Source organism: Emydura macquarii, unplaced genomic scaffold (assembly GCF_026122565.2).
Source record: "Emydura macquarii macquarii isolate MOO-44397 ecotype Brisbane River unplaced genomic scaffold, CSIRO-AGI_Emac_v2 contig_2422, whole genome shotgun sequence".
NCBI classification, from domain to species: Eukaryota; Metazoa; Chordata; order Testudines; family Chelidae; genus Emydura; species Emydura macquarii.
In genome coordinates, this window is record NW_027132559.1 from 40,999,262 (window position 1) to 41,020,321 (window position 21,060).

At 40.5% G+C, this 21,060-nt stretch overlaps 1 protein-coding gene across 5 annotated transcripts in view; it reads left to right on the forward strand.

Annotated features, from left to right (window-relative positions):
- Positions 1-21,060, forward strand: part of SPAG6 (sperm associated antigen 6) — a 45,914-nt gene that overhangs the window by 2,365 nt on the left and 22,489 nt on the right. For 2 of the 5 annotated variants that reach the window (XM_067562359.1, XM_067562360.1), the window contains exons 3-4: positions 14,905-15,071; positions 18,965-19,148. In XM_067562359.1, the coding sequence (XP_067418460.1) occupies positions 14,905-15,071; positions 18,965-19,148 (351 nt within the window). Of the gene's footprint in view, positions 1-3,822; positions 3,917-7,491; positions 7,615-9,353; positions 9,450-14,904; positions 15,072-18,964; positions 19,149-21,060 lie in introns of those variants that run through there. The other 3 variants (XM_067562361.1, XM_067562362.1, XM_067562363.1) reach the window with 3 other exon arrangements.

Genomic DNA, 21,060 nt, shown 5'->3' on the forward strand with positions numbered 1-21,060 from the left:
ACTCTGATGTTGCTGTCCTTACTGATGCAATTTGTCCTCATTTGTGAAACAGGACTGTTTGCTTGAGCATGAACTTCTCATGATTAAAGGATTTATGATCAAGCCTAATATTTTAATAAATTGTATTTCTTTTGGAAACAGTTCTGTAAACTATTCAAGTCAGGATCAAGACTTATATTTGCTATTTTAAAAAAATGACGTGAGAAGGTTGTTGTTTTCAGAGAGTGAACAAAAAAACCCAACAAACTAAACCAAACAAAAAACCAAAAACCTCCAAGCACAGTTATACTTTACTTTATTATTTTAAAATACTTGTGGTTGATTAACTTAGTATAAAGCTATTTGGTTAGTTGAAATTTTGATTACTTTATAAACCTGAAGAGAGAAGTACAATGTCTCTAAGACAATATAAAAATAGCTTTTTGAACTTCAGTAAAATGAAAACAGTGATGGAAATATGGTTTAGATGAACAATAACTAATTTTAAAAATAGGAAATTGGCTTAATGCACTAACATTACACCCCAATGACCTGAGTTCAATTAGTAGACTAGTTTCAAGTGAGAACAAAGGCTCAATACTGCATCCACTGATTTCAGTGGAAGCAGGACTAGGGGGTGAGTTTGATGCTTTCATCCTAGTTTCCATTTGTAAAACCATCAAGCAAATTGGCATGAATCAGCCTGTTTGACAGTTTCTGTTCAAAATAGGCCAAAGACTTGGATATCTGACGTATTCCAGTTTAGTATTCCAGTTCCATTTTTCTAAAAGATCTGTTCTAGGAATTATTTTGAGGGAGTTCTATGGTCTGTGTTATACAGGAGGTCAGACTAGACGATGACAATGGTCCCTTCTGGCCGTACAGTCTACGAGGGGCCTGATATTGTGGTGTTGTGCAGCCAGAATTCCTACTGAGTTTTGAGTGTGCAAGGAATGCAGGATCAGGCACCAGCTTAGTGGTGTATCGGAACAGCAGTGCACAATGCTTGCCTGCCAGGCCTGTCTCAGTTTAGTTTTGTTACTCCTATTTCATAAGTTTTAAATTCTCTCTCAAATTTTAGATGATAAAAAATATTCGCAATGATATTTTTTATGGTTTTTGTACCATTTATTTTATTTGCTGAAGTTCATGAACATTAAAAATGAAACCTGATTTCCTCCTTGAAAACCAATTCGTAAGCATATGATTGTAACAACTGCTGTTAGTATCAAAATACTTCAGCAGATGTGTCAAATGCGCAATTTCTAAAGCTGAATGTGGTTAATTGCTTTTTTTTAAAAAAAGGACCAAGAATCATATTTTGAGGCATAGCTGTCTAGCAGATGACTGTCGTGTCTTTTATGGTAATCCTGCTGTATGAAGCTGTTTCTAATAAAACCAGAGGGGGTTCCTTTATGATGTAAGAATGAAACCATTCTATATACACTTAAAAGGTTTCTCTTTGCTTATCATTGTAAAGAAAGCTCATTGTTTATTAAGCAAAGAACTGTTTTAAGAAGATGTAACACTTGATCCTGAAAGATGCTGACTGCCTCAACTTCCATTGACTTTAACAGGAGTTGAGGGTGCTTTTCACCTTACAGGAGAAGGCCCTTATATTGGATTTAAGGACTGTCAGGCCTGGTCCGGCTCCCGGTGAATTGAATTACATTTGAGCAGCATTGGGCCCTTAAATAACGCATTTTACAGCAGTGTACAATTACATCATTATCCTAGTCTTGCTGCTAGAATACCCAAAAGTTAGATCTGGATGCACAAAGAATACCAGAATTTGGTACCTTATGTACAAATCCTTAGCAATAAATAAATGACGATTCCTAATGTCTTTTAAAAAATGAAATAGAGTTTGAGAAGACTCTTGTTCTTTATTAAACAGTGTCCTTGCTCAAAAGCATCCAAGCCAGAGATGTTATTTTTAAAAATTTTGATTACACTTCAAGGACCACTTATCTAGTATCACAATAGATGCCATTTGAAGAGGTGCATGAACCAACAGTCAGTAACAAGAAATGCGATGTCAACGGCAACTGTATTGTGGAGTAGATAGATAATACTAATAGTGTAATTGAATTTAAAATAAAATAGCTCAGATTGCACCCCTTGATCTGCACACATGGATCTCCACCACCTTTTGCACAAAAGCAGGTCCAGTGCCTTTAGCAGCACCATTTTGCCCTTTCAGACCCTATAGAGAGAACCTTCACAGAGATTTCTTCCCTTAGAGCTCCTTCCTGTATGTGTGCTTTCTTGTGGGCCATTGTTCCTGCCTTGGATGCTTTTGTGAATGAGTCTACTTGCATGAATAAGTGCTACTTGTTACTCAAGATAAGTAAACGTTGTAGAATTGGGCCTCTTAATTCATAATTAATGTAAATGTCTAAAAAAGAAAAAAAAATCCTTCCCCAGAAAATCTGCTTCAACTGGTAAGTATGTAACTGAGACATTGAAAAACAATTCACTTATCACATTTTATTCTAGTGGTTTGGGATTTATGGAAGAAATCTGTTTTGATGTTAATAGTTTTACACATTTCCTTTAAAAATAAATCTATTCCTTTGGCAAGTACAGCCCATAAAGTTTGATATCAGAATGAATTATTAAAAGAAAAACAATTATTTCAAATATTAGAAAGTGCATATTTTCAACAATAATTAAAGATGGATTTGAATTGACCCCCTCCCCCACATGATCCAAATTTCAAGGAGATGGATGTTTGGGATAGTTTGGAATCAGGTTTGACCCTTTGGCACAGGCCTGTTTCTACTAGTGAAAATCTTGTTTACTGTGAGCCTGATTTTGCTATCCCTCTTTATCCTGAGAAGTACAATATTCTGCAAGTAGTCCCACTGGAATGAAAGGGATTATTTGCTGGGTAATTAGTAGTCAATAAAAATAAGTACAGGAGAATCAGGTTCTGTAAACTTAGCAGTTTATTAATTTCTGGAAATCAGTTCTATCCTCTCACCTTCAGCTTGAGTGAGAATTTAAGTTATGGTACATTTTCTTGCAATGGAGCTTGCACTGATGAGGATTGTTACATCCAATAGGAATTAAGAATCAGTTTTATTTCAATGACTGAAATGACTTCAAGCCAGCAGACTAAGGAACAAGTCTTGCTGTCCTTTCCCATGGCTAAATCATGCCCGTCAACATTATGGCTCTGGGTGGCTAGGAGCCGGGTAGAAAACTGAGAATGAAAATTGAGAATCTGAAAAATGGAATTTGAGAGGCAGTGTGGGATTAGGACTCGGGAGACCTGCTGCTGACCTGCGCAATTCACTTTATCTCTCTGTGCCTCTGTCTTGTCTATTCAGACTGTAAGCTCCCCGGGGCAGGGGCTGTCTTTTATCTGTTTGTACGGTGCAGAGTGTAATGGGTGGACCTTGATGTCAGGTGAGGCTTCTAGGCACTATTGTAATAAAAATATTAAATATTTCCATCTCTCTATTGGCAGGATGGTTTTATGGTTAGAGCCCTGCACGGATACAAATATGTGGCTCCGCATCTGCTGGAATGAACTTTTACCTGACAGGCAATCCATCCTCCCTTTTTTAGATGTAACTGCATCAGCTGTTTTGGAGCCAGCAGACTTCCATCAGCTGTTGAGCTCCTGCCACCCCAAACAGCTGATGAGCCTCACCCTCCTAACAGCTGCTGATCTGTTGAGCCTTACTGGCTGCTTAGCAACTGATCAGCCCTGCCCTCCCGCCTAACAGCAGATGAGCTGTTGAGCCCTGGCAGCAGCCTACCAGCTGATCAGTTCACTGGCAACTGCTCTAGCCCTGCCCCAGAAGTCACAGGGGTTCCAATCTCTGTGACCATCCGACTCACAATCCACAAGAAATGGTCTGCGGATATCCGCGGATTTGTGGATTATGATCTTTCTAGAGAGGGCTGAGTGTATGGCCATGGAATGGTAAGGAGGCCATAGAGTGCAGAGAAAGAGGGATGGCCTTGTTAAGGTACTGTCCTGGAACTCAGGAGATCTTGGCTGTATCTGAGGTCTGCTATGATCTTCGTATTGGCTTTGAGTAAACCATTCAGGCTTCCTGTGTACATTAGTTCCCCTTTTGTAAAATATCATTAATAATACTTCTTCTACCTGAACACTGTGTTGTAAGGGTAGATCCATGTCTGTCTGTCTGTGAGGCTGTCAGGTACAAGGATGATGAGTATAATGGAAGAGCTGAATAATAATAATAATTAATAGTTTAAAAGCTTGTGAGAAACCAAAACCATGCCACTATCGGAAAATGTAACAAATGGGTGTTAGTGAAAATGGAGATTCCTAAAATCTGAGACATGGAGTGGAGTGAGTGGGAGTGGAGTGAGTGGAGCTGCTAAAGAGCAGGACACGGAGTAGAAATTTTCTACTGAAATTTTCTGCCAAAAATTTTAATCTGACATCATAATTCTACTTAGGAGAAGCGATAATGTAATGCAGAATGCTCGCTGCTGGCTCCACTCCTAACCTGAGGTCCACAACCTTTCAAAATCTGCAGTCCCAGACTCACAGAGTTGCTTCAACAGGCTTTTACTTTGAGGAGATGGTTCTCAGATTCACCTTGCTCTACATCTGCATGGACTATCTTGTGTTTACACAGTTTCCTCCTCTTCTAGGACACATTTGGATGAATAATTTAGTACTTAGAACCAGATTTTTAAAGGTATTTAGGTGCCAAAAGATGCAGATAGGCATTTTGGAAAATCCTATCAGGCACCTATCTACATTGTTAGGTGCCTAAATACCTTTAAAAGTCTGGCCCTTAGTCCCTATTAAGGCAAAACTGACAATTGGGAGCATTGCCTGAGTAGGGCCTACAGGATCAGGCTCTGAGTAAGGACTTCAGGGTTTTATGAAATGTAAAAGAATCTACTATGCTTTATTCCATAAATTTACAGAGCACTTTGCAAACATTGTGCTGAAGCCACTGGACTCACAATAATAAGAGCTTCAGGATCAAATGCATAGAATAAGACATGTCACTTCCCTAGGGAATCTACATTCTAAGAGCTGGATTCTGCAGTTGATTCTGCGTGGACAGACCCCTGTGCTCATATTGATCCAGTTGTAGGATTTGGATGTCTGAGCCCAATCCTGTGAGATGCTGAATGCCCTCAAATCCAATTGACCAATTTCAGTGGGATGATAGAAGATAAAGAATGCTGTTGAGGTGACTAGGAGCTTGTGAGAGGAGAGGTGAGTTGGGAAGGGGAAATAGCTGATATGATAAAAACAGGGAGAGAAGCATGTGAAGGGGAGAGTGAAGATTAAAGCCAAGAGATAATCACTGGAGTCATTGTGGAAAATTCAAATAGGGCAGTTGCTTTCCTGGTATTTTGTGATGTGGAGCTGTCTATTGAAGGAAGGAAGGATGTGTGTTAATGAAAGCACAAAGATATCATGGGGGAGAAAAAGGAGTCATCAGCAGGTCTGAGAAGATAAACTTTGAAAGGGCTTTGTTATTCCTGGATCCTCTATCTCTTTTGTATCTAGCCTTGGTGGAGGAAGCCCACAGGTAATGTAGTGGTAGAGATCCTGTTGGCAGCTGCTGGTTGGCTTCATGAAGTGGCTGTTAAAAGGGAGCCACTCATTCTGGCTTCCTTGATCTTGTTGCCCCATGCCTATGTGGAGGAAGCCTGTATGAGATTTGGGTGGGAGATCCTGCTGGGGGCTGCTGACTAGCCATGAGAAGTGCATTTTAGGAGATCTAGTGCTCCTGGATCCCTTCTGCCTCCAGCCCATATGGAAGAGGCTTATGAAATAGGCTGGGAAGGTCTTAAAAGGAAGTGGTTTGCTACTCCTGGCTGCTTCTGTCTGCTTGGCTGACAAAATGAGTGCTTATCATGTTCCCCACCATCTGTTAATTACATTGAAAATTGCCCAGTTACCCAAAACATCTGTTATTGAAAGATATTCAGTACCCCCATTAATATTTGAAGAATCCTAGCTGTACTTAAGCAGAGGAGTGGTGGCAGTAGAAATGCTGTCTCAACAAGAAATGAATGTGGGGCCGAGGATTGCTCTGTCTAAGGTGTTCTCTGAGAGGGAGTGTCTTGAGACAAGTGGGTGAAGAAGGCTCCTTTTCTCATTAAGCATTAGGGAAACTTCCTCCAACCTCTTCTAGTTAAGTCTTGCTGCTACACTGTTTCTAGGAGGGAGGATTTGAGATAACCTAGGATACTGTTCTATTTCCACATTCTCCAGACTCCCTAAGTTTTCCCCCATTCATTGGCTTTGGGTCTGGATTTGGGAATCAAGATTCCTGAAATCTCAATGTTACATGACAAATCTTTGAATATTATCATGTTAACTTACTGGGTGTCCTCCACATGTGCTGGGCACTGTACAAAACATAGAGTACAATGTAGCCACTGCCCCAAAGAGCTGATAGTCTACATTCAGATACAAAATACACTGGTGGATCACAAAATGGTGTGGAGGGTTTTTAAAGTTTTGTGGAAGAAATCTGTTTTAAGGAGGGATTTGAATGAACAGAAGGTGACTGTCAGGTGCAAACTGAGGGAGTTCAAAGCATAATGGGTGACATGGAAGAATCTTCTCTTTGTGTCCAGTTACGTTAGTTTTTTTTCTTCTTGAGTTTTCAGGTGTTTTCCCCCAAGCAGCAGAAAGAACTAAACAAAGGCTGCTGTCTCTGGCAGATTACTCTTTATTTGACTACAGAGTCTTGGAATGAAGAACCTGGAACTACCCTGAAGGTTTTTCCCTGATAAAGTTAGGCAGCAGCCAACACTTGCCTGCTCAAGTAAGACAAATGAGACCTTGCACAGCAACACGACTTAAACTGTGTGAGTTAAAGGTGATTCAGCTTCTAAAAGCTGTAAGATTTCTTTGAAACAAAAATGATGAATTGGAAACTGTGGATAGAAAGGGGAGCCATTCTCTATCCAAGATCAGTCATGGCTAGATTATGTAAGGGAGAATATTTGGCTACAGTTCTTTGTTACACCATCTCTGAGTAACTAATCTACTAATGACACCATCTCTGAGTAACTAATAGGAGCTCTTCCAAGACAAATCTAGTCTGTTGGTCTAAATAGCGTATTTTGTTGTTGTTCTTTACTTTTGACATTGCTGCGTGCAAACAAAGTTAGGGAATTTTTTAATGAAGTTTTCCTGCCTCTGTAACAAGAGACTTATCTATAGCAGGACCAAAAAGCAGCCCCCCATCAAAGCTCTACAGTAGAGCACTGCTACTCCCAGTTCTGGGTCTGCTCCTTCTGTTTCTCCATAGGAATTAGTTTCGCTGTCCCCTAAGTGGGCTGTAGTGGTGAAACGAAGAGCTCCCTATGCTTATTTGGCTATGTGCAGAAACATTCTGTCTCCCCTCCATGTAGTAAATTCTTATTGTTCAGTTCCACATACTTGGGTGTAATGGTGGCAGTCCATAAGATGGCTTCCTTTCCATCTCTGGTCATCTGTATTTGTAAGGCAAAGAGGTAATGTTCTCAGGCCACTTCCTTTCCATGGCTGAGTTCTGTTTTAGAGCTCAGTCAGGAAAAGGTGATATGGGCCTTTTACATTTGTTCCCTCAGTAATCATCTAGGAAAGAACCTTCCCCATCTCAGTGAACCTGACTGCAGCAGTTTGAGGTAGTTTGAATCTTCTCCAAGAAGGATTTGGGTTTTGGTTCTGTTCTATTCAGGTTCTTATGTTGAGCCTGTCATCATGGAATCTGAGTACCTTCCAGAAGAAAAAAGACTAGTATGTGTTGTGTGCTATGTATTGCTTAGCAGGAAAGTAAGGATGAAGAAGAGTTTTGCATTTTGACCAGAATGTGGTGAGCTTTGTTGATTGATTTTCTTGTTGGTGACGTTTGTGCCAAGAATTACCTGATGCACTTGCTTTGAAGAGGCAAATAGATTGTGTAGCAGCTGGGGCTACTGTGGGATAGTTGCTAATATAGATGTTATAATAAAAAGGGGGAGTGTGAAGCAAAGCAGTGGATGATGTACTGGAATTAATGAACATGGGCAATCTGAGTTGTGGTTGGAGTAGGATTAGTAAACTCTTCTTTTAAACATACAGACTTGTTAAACTGTGTAGCATTTTATGTTATCATATAAAACATTTTTAGTCTCAAAAAGAGTGTCTGTCCTCATATACAATCTATAATAGGTTACCCTAGTAGGTAAGCACAAATCTGTGTTTTGTTTTTTTTCTTGTTTGTTGGACAGGACCTAGCTAAAATTGCAGCAGAACTATGATATTTATAACTGTAGTACATGGTGTGTCTTTCTACTTTTCTCTGCTGTGCTGAGGTGAGTACTTATATTACTGGGGCAATGTAAAATCCACACTTTTTCTGATACTGTAGCTAAACCTTTTTGTTCTAAAACTATTTTTTCCCTTCCCCTTTTGGCAGCTGCTGATTTCAATGGGGGAAGAGAGGGAAGGGACATTGGTTTGTGTGGAGATATTTATCTGGTGTGAAACCTGAATGGGGAGGGGCAAGAATGATGGAAACAACTTGTTCCCTCATGTACAAACAAAGTCCCTGATCCTTCACATGCTAATGCTTGCGAGTGGTCCCACTGAATTGCATGAAACTACTCATGTGTTATAAGCATTTGCAAAATCAGGGCCTTAGATTGTGTGGGGAGCAGGAGCCAGCTGAAAAATATAGACCTTGTATTAGAGTGCTAGCAGGGCCTTGAATTAATACTGAGAAAGCTATTATCATGGTCCTACAGGGAGAATAGTCACAGCTTTTTTGTTTCTTAAATTAATGTAAAAGTTCTCACTGATGTTTTAAAAAAGCGAACCAAGCCTCATGTATTTTTACTGTTGGGCTATATAGCCTAATAATCTGTGTATCCGTATAGCTGAAAAACAAAGTGGTTGTTGGGAGTTTCTGATGTCTAAATGTTGCATTGCTGTTCTAAATTTTCTGCTTTGCTTTTAACATTAACATTGTTACAAGTATTTTGATTCAAACTCGAGAAATTCCCATGGGGTTCTGGCTGGAACATCTTTGGGAGACAGAGGGTGTGGACTTTGCTCTAGTTGTGAATACCAAGGGAAACAGGAGCTATTGGGAGGGGGAAAATGAAGAGACTGTTGGAGTCGTAGCTACTGCTAGGACCTGGCATGTTAAGGGAAGGAGCACATACAGTGGGTCATTTGATTTCACTGGGGCTGCTTGAATGAGTAAGGATTATCTGGGTGAATACATTTTGCAGGATTGGTCTCCAGGGACCTGTTACTGCTCACATTGAAGTCATTGGAAAAACTCCCATCAACTTCAGTGGGAACAGGAGTGAGCCCCCTAAGAAGAAAGTCTCCATCTGTGGCAGGCTGATCCGCCCTTTGCAGACAGAGCTATCATCAACAAAACCTGTGGAAAGGGAGGTGGATGCCCTTGATCTTCTTACAGTCAAGACTGAGGTTAAAACTTGCACTTCAGAGGAGAATTTACAGCCTCTAAGTAAACACTTAATTTTTATACTCTCCATACAAATGTTATTTCAGGAGTGCTAGTCAGAGACATGCTGTGACATGCAGGAATGAGAAATCATGGGATGTGGTGGGACTTTTTTTGAGTGGGTTTTTAAGAGGGTCTGATATCGCAGATAGGATCTAGACCAGGAGAATCATACTCATTGTGTGGAGGGGACCAGATTTTGCTTTTAACTATAGCCTGTGAGCATGGTATAGATTTAGAATTACATACTGTCCTCAGTGAATCTCCCACTGCTGTCAATACAAGATTTGTACAAAGATCAAGAATAGAATATGGCTGCTTTTTGTTGTTGTTTGAACTAAACTTTTGTTTCATTGAGGCATCACTCTAGGAAAATATATTCTCCTTTATGATCGCTACTATTTCTGCCCTGTTTCTCAATTTTTCCTATCCTTCTTCTTTCTTCCCATTACATTTTTCTCTCCCCCTCACTCACTCAGTGGTCTTCACATTCACTCCTTCCCTATTGCATCAGCTTAAATGATGATCAGTGAAATATTTAATGCTGACATTTAAAGTGTTATCACTAGGTGTATATCTATGCTTCGAGGTGGGGATGTGATTCCCAGCTCAAGGAGACATACACATGCTAGTTCTCATTGAGCTAGCGTGCTAAAAATAGAGCGTAGCCATGGTAGTGTGAGCTTCAGAAGTAGCTGCCCCAGCTATATGCCCATCCAAGACCGTGGGCCTGTACTTGGGATGGTTAGCCCATCCCAGCTTTGGCAATGCCATAGCTATACTCTTTTTAGTGCGCTAGTTCAATGAGAGATAGTGTGGGCTGGTCTCCTCAAGCTGGGAATCACACCCCCACCTCTAAGTGTAGACATACCCTATAATTCAGCTTTAATACTCAAATGAAATTAATAGTGGACAGGAGAGTTCACCCTGTCAGAGCAATTGTTTTAGGCTTAGGCTGTCTGCATGCTCTAGAAGACAAATCTGCATCAGATAACCTTGAAAACATCAATCAAGTGTGTTTTCACAACCATGAGGGCTAGAAGCATATTTCTGAGAAATGAAAGCTTATACTCTGCAGAATCTGGATATGTCATGTGGGCCACAGATGTCACTTAGTTTGGATTTGACACTTGGACCCCTCAGATCTAGACTGCTTCAGTCTCTGTTGCATTCCAAGTTTGATCCACTCAAAATGTTAAAAAAGTTTATTGACTCAAGCCCACCCAAAGATATTAATAGAAATGCAGGTTTGGGTAAGGCTTGGAAAGAAAAAATGTAGAATGATTATTTCCTTTTGCTCTGTTGGCAATTTAATCGGGGCATTTTATAAAATGAACTTAAAAAGAGGGACCTGGGCTTCCTGCTGCGACTAGGGGAGTTGGGTGGCACAAGTTTATCATACATTAAAAGCAGAAAACCCATCACAGTCAGTGTAAAAGTAGCATTGTTCTTGTCTACTGAATTTTGTGTAGTATGGAGATGCAGAGAGCGCCTGATCGCTCTGTGCTCAACTAGATCTTCAGTGGGCATTTTGCATTGTGTCAGGAATGGAGGATTGAGCATGCAATGTGTCATTTTAAAAGGAAAGATAACAAGAAATTATTGGTTGCAAAAGCAGTAACAGCCCATGAAGAGGAAACTGATGGTTTATTAAAGGATGAGATTATAAAAATTGATAACATGAAATTTTTGGGGTTAGGGTCTTGTCTTTTTATATACTTTGTAAAGTACCTAGCATATTTCAAAATGATTTATAAATAATTTATTAATAATGATAAATTCCTTTCTTCTCACAGATTGGTGGATATTAATTTAGTGGCCAATCCTCTGGGATGATAAGTGTCTGCTGCAAAGTGCTTCATGAACTCCCATTGATATCATATCAGAAGGCGTATGGGAAGATCAGGCCCTTGATGATTGGCGGGACTCCAAAGATCACTTATTAGTCTCATTGGCTTGAGGAGAACAGGCCCCAAACATACCTCCATGACCAAAGAAATATTTATATAGGGCCCAATGTTACCTTTCTTTGGAATATGGTTCAATGATAAATAACTAGAAGACTGCAAAGTTACAATTAAAAGGAAAATCCTGGTGCCTCATTAAGTCCAGAGCTGCTATCAGTGCCTTCATAATGCCGTGCATGTATTAGAATTTAATGTTGGCTTTCCCTCATTGAGGGGGCCTCTGCACATTCTCACTTGTAAGCAAGGGCTTTAGAAATTTTATGGGAAGTAGTGCCCATTGGGGTTGCGTAAGCTTCCTTTTTCAGCACAGGATGTACAGAGATGAGTTTTAAAAGGGTCTGTGTGGCCCCAAATGGCTCCGTTTCTTCCTTTTCACAGCCAGCTACAGATGTAGGTTCATTCTCTCCTGGCCTGCAGCAGTTTTTTTTCTTGAATATAAAGCTCTTCATTTCATTGTGGTGTTAGTTTAGTTAGCTAGCTAGTAAGTGTCAGGTAGCTGTGCACATTTAATTTTTATGTACCTAAGGCTCTCAGTCTTTTTGGCCATGACTGATCAAGCCTCTGAGAACTTAAATAATAAGGGTGGAATAAAATGGTGTGTTTTCTGTTCCTTCATGTTCCCAGAGGCAGACCAGCATTCCTGCTGACTGTTCTGTTTGGGGGAATCCTATTTCCTGGTTTGCTGCTTAGTGTGCAGGGGTTTTCACCTTCAGTATGCACCACTAGGCAGGTGCAGCTCTGTGCCTCCCTGACTGAGGACAATTTACGAGCCTGGCCATGGATCTGACATCAGATCAACCATCTGCCCCTCTGATTGGATAGAGTCTGCTACTTTCAACTTCAGACCAGCCAAGTCAGATCAGACAGGCACCAAAGAAGTTAGTACCAGACAGCACCAGATCTGTGGCAGTAGTCCCTAAAACAGAGGCCTCATTGGCACTGAGAACCTCAGCGCCAGGCAGTCAGTGTTCTGTGCCAGAATTTCACTGATGCCAAGCCTGATTTAGTCTCCTATGAAACACATCAATGTAAGTCTCTTACGGGTGATGGGACTGCCAGGTACCAAAGTAACCTGGCAAAAAAACTAGTAATAATCCAGCTCCACATTATGCGTCCCCATGATATATTCTGGACTATTTCTTGTACTTGGTCTCTTATCTTTGTGTCTTCTTGCAAGGTGAGTTTGTCTGAAACCTCAGTGTATAATTTGCCAGTGGACCATTTCAAATTTTTTCAGTCACCCACGATTACAAGACTCCTAAAAAGAACTTGTTCCATAATGGACCCTTACCCTCGTGCTGACAAAGTTGATGGGCTCACTGAGCCCTTGGGAGACCCCCTCTGTTCCACGTGTCACTATAGACCGTGGGTTAGATCAGCTGATGCAAACTGGGGTACTCAAATAAACAGAGACAGATGGAGTATAATTGCCATTTATAACCATAGCTATGAACATTCAATGCTGTGGTGCAGTGCTCTTGTGCCCATTGCAACCACTGCTTTACAGGTGAGGTAGAGGATCCACTAGGTTTTAGCATACGGAGGCAACACTTTAAAAGAATCACAGTTAGTAAACTCTCCTCCTCTACAAATTGTGTTCTTTATTCATGCATGTATCTCCTAACTTTGTGTTTGTTCTTTTGGTTATATTAGATTTGGCTCTACTCTGTAAGGAATTTTATGTCAAAGATAAAATGTGGTTTAAAACTGCTCCTGACTATATTGTGTTATCTCTCTGCATTGTTTAATAATGTGAGGAACAATGTACCCAAACTCTCAGTTAAGCAGGGTACATCCATTATGTAAACTCCTTACGTTAAGGACTTTTCTTTTTTTATATTTGGCTAGCATGTTGTGGGCACTACCATAAACACATAATAAATAATTATTATAATAATGAAATCTGAATAACTCTTTTATCTGGAGAGCAATATTTTACAGCTCTTGCTCCTCAAATTAGTCGCTATAATGTATGTAATGTAATCTGGTGTAATTCCTTCAAGAGGTTGTGGTGGCAGCATAAATCAAGAGGCACATACTAATATGTTATCACTAGAAGCCCAAGATAGAATTTCCTGTGCATATTTGTGTTTCCTTGTTAGCATATTTATTGTTGTTTTTTCTAAAAATAAGAGTTTAAATTGCTTCCATTTGTAAAGTTTTCTGTTTATAGTTTTATATTTCAAAAAGCGATTAATACTATTGTGATGTCCTGAGAATATTATTGCAACTTTTATGTTTGCTCTGAGAATTTTCAAAAGTGAGACTGGAGGATGGTTAAGTACTGTATCTCTAAGCTGTATTTCTAAGAGAGGACCAAATCCTGGAGTACACTATGGGCATCTAAATCCCAGAAGCACTTTAAAAGCTGGTTGTGGGCACTACCAGGGAGCAAAAGCAGCAGAGATGTTGTAAAAGAAGATTCTACATTCCTGCACACCCAGTGAGTTTTTGCAGCCCACTGTGGAGGGAGAGAACGTAGACTAGCCACAAGGGGGACAAGGGCATGGCTGGTAGATCTAAAAATGTGGGTAAAAAAATCTGTGTCTCGTAGAGCAGGTCTTCTACTCTTCCCATAATCAGCTATAGGAGCTGTAGCCTCTGTCCAGATGTGCTGGCCTGTCAGGGCCAGGGATACCATATGTCAGCCCCTGGTTGACTTCAAATAAAAAGATTTTGCTTGATTTCTCAAGATTTGGCACAAAATACTGACCTGCTTATGTTTATTTCTTAATGCCAGATGGACTATCAAAAGAGAAGTGGAAAGATGGTCTTGTGATTATTGTGCTGGAGCGGGGATGAGACTTGGTTCCTCATATGTATAATGGGGATAATACTTTCCTACCATATAGGGGTGTTGTGGTGATAGATAAGTATCTGAGAACTTTACAGAAATTAATTCAAGTGCTGGGAAGGGAGGAGGGGCAAATAAATATCTAGATCAGGGGTTCTCAAGCTTTTTTTGCTGGGACCCCCTTTGAAAATATTTCAGGCTGTGATGACCCCCCCCAAAGAGTGACGACCCCCCATGCCATGCCACACCACCATGTCATGCCACCCTTACTTCAGCACTGCTGCTGGGGGTGGCACTGCCTTCAGAGCACCCGGCCAGCAGTCACTGTTCTCTGGCCACCCAGCTCTGAAGGGCCATGGCGGTCAGCCACACCCCTGCCATGCACAGTGGCTGACAGTTCACGATCCTCCCCCCCCCATAATAACTTTGTGACCCTTGAGGGATCCTGATATAAATAGCCTATGTCACCCATCATGTGATGCAAATACACCTTTACCTGCTGGAAAGCAGGTGGGAACACTATAGACATTAACAGGAACAGGCAAATATCTGATTAATTTTCAATGGGACCTATATGAATTTCCCACAAGTTCCTGCTACTTGTAAGGGTCTATTTAATTTGTTCTTATGAAAAGGTCTGTTTAGATAAATCTTTGCTTATTGTATGATCTCTCTTCTTCTTTCCAATGCAACACAGGTGTAATGTCTTTACTGAGGCCTCTTTTGTTGGACGTGGTCCCAACTATTCAACAGACTGCTGCTTTGGCTCTTGGGAGACTTGCCAATTATAATGATGACCTGGCAGAGGCAGTTGTTAAGGGAGACATTCTTCCGCAGCTTGTATATTCATTGGCTGAACAGAACGTAAGGGATTTTTATTTTCTTAAACAATTTAACTGCCAATGGAAAAAAACTTAATTAACTATCTGTCTTGACTCTTAGTACAGTAATACATGTACTGAAGTTACGTACAGCATGTGCATTGATCTCCTGGTAGGTCAAAATGTACTGTAGTCATAATTGTAACTCAATGAGACTTAAAAATTCTTATTCTTAACTCATTATCTGTAATATATTCATGGAAGCTTTATTTTTCTGAAGTGTTAATGAAAGGATTTGAATGAAAGGCTGATTTTTTCTAAATAATCAAATACTGCACTGATAATTGATTAGAATTTGTCTTTAATTCTAAATGCTTACAAAATGCATATAAATTGAACTGCTTTTATTTTGTAGTTAACATCTCCCAACATGAACATTTGGAAACCTGTGTGGCACAAAAAATACAAAATCTAATTATTGGCACAGACATAGTACAGTGCATTAAAAGGATTTGATCTGCATGTTTGTCAAATAAAATGTCATATGATGTAGCACAAATATCTCTGACAGGCTCTCCCCCCACTTTTCCTACAGTTTTTGGATGGATTCCAATTTTAGGATCCTAGCTTAGGTTAACAGCAATGCTTTCAAACATAGTTCCTAGTGATTGGAAAATAACAGAAATTTGAGTGTTACAATATGGCTACAATTCCAATATATTTAGCTGTATTTAGGTTGTTGTTTTAGATTTAGAAGAATTCAGATATTAATGCTCATCGCTAATATGAAAATACATAGCTTTTCATCTGTTGAGAACACAGAAGTAATCACTAAATCAAATATTTTCATTGATGCATATCTAAACAATACTTCTATAATCATAATAAAAATATTACATATTACTGAAGGAAATCTCCCATTCATTCTAAAACACATGTATAGTATGGAAGGAAAGATAGGACTTATTAGACAAAGTTATAAATAATTTGGTTATTTAACTGTATTTTAAAAAGAGAAAATTATGGTCTTTGTTTAATGTTATGCCATTTATTTGATAGCAGAAACTATATAAAGTTAGCACAGATGCTTTGACTTATCTTTTCCATATTAGTGTCTATGCTGTCAGTGCATCCAGGAGACAGCTGTAATTCAAAATCACTTGGGGCATCAGAAAGATTAATGTGAGGTCATAGAAGGCCCACCGTGCTTTAGTAACTGAGGGCAAGTGAAGGAAACTAATTATCCAGTTCATATAGAGTTTAGCAAGACATGCAGGGATGCGCACAAGGGAGGCAAGCAGGGGCACGGGCCCCCCAATAATTATGGGGGGCACAAAACTCTTCTAGCCCCTGGGCTGCAGAAGGAGGGGGGAGAGCGAGCTCCTCCCTGGGCCACGGCAGGGTGAGGTGTGGGGGCAGAAGAAGAAACTCCTCCTGGGATGGAAAGGGGGGCACAGAAGTGCTCCTCCAAAACGGATCAAAGTTAAATTTCTGGGCATGCCCCTGAAGACATGCAAGTAATTTGCTAATTCCTATGGGCAATTCCCTCTGTATTCCTGTTCCATTCATTTTATGTACCAGCATCAAAAAGGATCAGATTCTGTGAGCACTCCATATGTGGAATTTCATTCACTTGTACATGTGGAGCACTTACAGGAGCAAGCATCAGATCAGTGTTTTGTCATATAAACTGAGTGAAATAAAAAGTTTTTATAATACATTCTAAATGTATTTGTGAATGTGTTTTATTCCAAGAACAACATATTGTGAATAAGAATAAACCCTAGAAAGTGTCTCCTCCCCCACAGCATAACAGGAAAAATGTGTGCACATGCACACACAGGAGGGTGTATTCTGGGACAGATCTTTGACTGGTGTAAATTGGCATAGCTCCAATGACTTCAATAGAGCTATGCCAATTTACACCAGCTGAGTATCTGCCCTATCATGGCTATATTATTCCTATTAAATTATGCTTTGGGCAGAGAGAGACACTTTAGGGTTATTACTCTTATTCAAAATATCTTTTTCATTAAAAGCAACCTATTTTTCTATTTCAGAACCTGGTCCTTCTCACACTGAAGTCCTGAGGACTTCTGCCATTTTAACTTCATTGGAATCAGGCCCTTAGCTTAGGCTAACATCTGTCAAATTGCATCCTAGCTACATGAGGACTAGATTTTGCCTGGTCCATTTTTATAGGTGTAGCGTGGTTCATTTAGGAGCCACAGGCCTAGGAGGCAGGCTGGCTGCAGCTCAACAGTTTTCAGAGTCTTGACGGACGGGACCTTGTCAGACATTCTGAGGTCTTGGCAGCGAAGTTACAGTTTGCCCTTCTTTGGGTTGACCACAGTTGGACTAGGGGCAGAGAGAAGGGTAGGGAGAACCCTCCTTCTTCACTGGGTCCTGGCCTAGACCCCAAGGGGAGGAGGAGTGGGAGGTGCTTCTATCCCAATTAGTTGATACCCCAGATCAGCCTCTCTTGGGCCACTTCCTACCTTCCTAGTACTCTCTTCAGTTTAGGGCATGGTCACAGCCCTTGGCTTCCCTTCACACAGAAGGTTGTTCAAGCAGTTTGTGTGATTTAGGTAGTCAGCTGGGGCTTCCAAATTGCAGTGTCCAATGATTTCACCCTTGTCAGGAAGAAAGGGAAGGAAAAAGGGGTCAGGCCCCTTGCTGCCCAGTCAGGCTGTACCCATAGTCCAAGTCTTTCCCCTGTGGATTCCTCTGTCCTAGAGGGTACTAACTGGCTTCCTCTTCCTCTCCTCTCCCCCCCAGTTTAATTGCCAGAGTCCCATTTTAAGCAAGTCCTCCATTTGGAGCATGTTCTGCAGCTGCTGAGGGGCAGGTCCTTCTTGTCGCAGTCTCGCTCCCTTTATTCTTAGTGAGAGGTCTGTAAATCCCATCACAATAGGCATGTGGGAAGTGCTGGCCCATGGATCCTTAACAATCTCCTATGCACTCACCACACAAAGCCAAGGCACGGTCTTGTTCTCTTTGCTCAGAGAAGCACAAGGACTTCTCTCTTCTAGTGCCAATGGAGGCACAAGGAACCCAAAGGGGGCAGGGAAGAGAGAGGGCCATGGCCAAACATGCAACCTTCACCACCTAACAGAGACGGCCAGGTGCACAAAGGGAAGCATGCTATACTGTCCTAAGACAGCCAGAGAGGAAGACTGGTCCAGTGTTAGGGCACTAGCTTGGGACTTGGGACCACTGGGCAGCTCATTAGGGCCAGCATTCTAATGGTATGTAGGAACCTAATCATACACATAGGCAGTAGTAGGATTTATAACTGCCCATAAAGCAGGGTAGGTACCTAATTCTCATTGATTTCAATGGAATTTAGGCACCTAACTCATTAAGGAACTTTTGAAAAATTTCATTAGTCATCTATCTGCATCATTAGTCCGTGTCTGTACCCCTCCTGGAAAATGGGGATAGTACCTCACATGGTGGACTTGTGAGGATAAATATATTCTACAGTACTGGGGGCCATATAAATACTATAGATAGAATCTGTCCTGCAGCTTGCCCTGCACTGGGGACAGAAGGTGTGTAACATACAGTCTGATCCAACAAGCCAGATTTATTTGTATTTTTGTAGTTCTTGGGACCATTCATTTATGCAAATTCATGTATCTTTTCTGTTTCTTCTTTCTCACACTTCCTCAACCTTCCCATTTTGTCTGTTTGTTTACCTATTGAATCTTAGATTGTGGGCTGACTAGGGCAGGCTATATATGTGTTAATTGTTTTTTCAGTGTCTTGTACAATGAAGCCTTGATGTCTAATTTGGGTCCTTATGTGCTACTGCAATAGGAATTAATCAATAGTAATAATAATATACTTCAGTATTTGTTCTGATCTTTTTTATTTTTGAAGTAATTGATGTTAGTAAAAATGTATGTGTTGTTTTATTTCCAATTTGTGTAGCGTTTCTACAAGAAAGCAGCTGCATTTGTGTTAAGAGCAGTTGGTAAACATTCTCCTCAGCTAGCCCAAGCGATAGTTGATTGTGGAGCACTGGATACACTGGTGATTTGCTTGGAAGATTTTGACCCTGGAGTAAAGGAAGCTGCAGCCTGGGCACTTGGGTATATTGCTAGACACAATGCAGGTAATAGGTTTTATCTGTGCTATCTTTCATCTTAATATTGTTTGTTTAAAAGTGATAACATATTGTGATGTTGATTTATTGTAATTTATAACTCAGAAAATGATTCCCCCGCTGTCATTAAATGTTACATTTGGAACTGAATTGTTTTCTATTTTACTGATCTGCTGAGTGTCAGATCTTGTGAGACACTTGCATATTTGGCAGCCCTTAATGCCTGGCAATGTGAGAGAGAGGCACTCCCCCATGAAATACCCTTTGGCTTAGGAGGTGATGCATTGGGGTGGGGGCCTGCAAACCAAAGATTCTGACTTCACCTCTTCTACGGAGTGCTTTTAATATTTCTGTGCACTTTGCAACCTTTATTACTAACTAAGGCCTCCTAACTCCTCTAACATTCATTCCCTTAATTTAACAAATAGCGTGACTGAGAGGTTGTGCAACATCACTTCTGGGAGAACTCGGAATAGAACTGTTGTCACCTAACATCACAGAACCAAATCTTATTCACTTGTCTACACTGCCTTTCAGAACAAATATGCCAAATCTATTGGCTTGACTATACTATTTGTAACCATTGCTCTAACCCCTAGACCACACTCTGCTCCCAGGGCCAGATCCCAGGAATCTGATACCCACCAGTCCACTACTTTCTCACATACAGTTGTGTAACCCTACTTGTAAAGTGTGTATCATGTTCCTATTTTAAGGGCTGGTCCAGGGTAATAGCTTACTTCTACCAGCTGTGTTCCTTTAGTTCAAGTGGTAGAGGGCTATGCTGTGGAGCTTGTTGTGGGATCAAACTCCCCTGACCACTTGTATTCAAAGGGGAAATAGCCTGTGTTCATTTGGATGAAATAAAGCTTAGTGTGTTGACCCTGGAATAATTGTAGCTGTTGAAATGATTTTATATTCTAAAACATTATATTTAGTATGAATTTGGATATATTTTATTGTTTTTATGTGGGTGGGCACTTGATTGTAGATTGTGGGAAATCTTGCTTATATGTCCAGAGAGTAGAGACCTTGCTTGTATGAGAGCCCAGAAGATCAGCACTTGATTTAATAAAGTCAATCTTTCCAGAACTTCTATCCATGTAAGCCAAGCTCCTACCTCTTCCTAATGGAGCAGTCCCATTTCTGACAAAATCCTACTCTTTTTTGTTTTTGTCCAGCCCTCTTCTCTTATCTCTTTTCTTTAGTGAATCACTGTACCAGTTCTTCCAGTCTGACACTGCTACTTTGAACATCATGATACCACCCTGAGATGATTTGGGTCATAAGTTGAATTGTCTCATTACAAAGGGTCAGGCATGGTCCACAAGCCAGAGAAAGAAATGTGGGAAGAAAGTTGGGAAGGAAAGCAATTTAATAACATATCCACCCATCTAAAAAGATCCAAGTATAATTGATAGGAAATAGTTTCTGCTGGTTCTGATTACCAACACCACCCACAAATTTGTAAGTTTTAGAATTGCAATTCTTTTTCAGGTGATTTCAAGTATCATCTGAGTAATTGGCCCCAATTGATCTTGTCCCATCAGGTCCACTTAGCTAACTGGCTAGATGATAGTACTGCTGAAAAGGAAAGGATCTGGAAGTTATAGGGGATCACAAATTGATATAAGTCAACAATGTGAGGCAGGTGTGAAAAAGTCACCTATAATTCTGGGATATATTAACAAGAGCATTGTATGTAAGACATGGGAGGTAATTGTCCTGCTCCACCCTTCACTGGTGAAGCCTCAGCTGAAGCACTGTCTGCAATTCTGGGCTTGATAAATTGGAGACAGTCCAGAGGAAAGCAACAAAAATGATGAAAGGTTTAGAAAACCTGCCCTATGAGGAAAGATTAAAATAACTAGGCATGTTTAATCATGAGAAAAGAAGGCAGGAGGGGGACCTGGTGATAGTC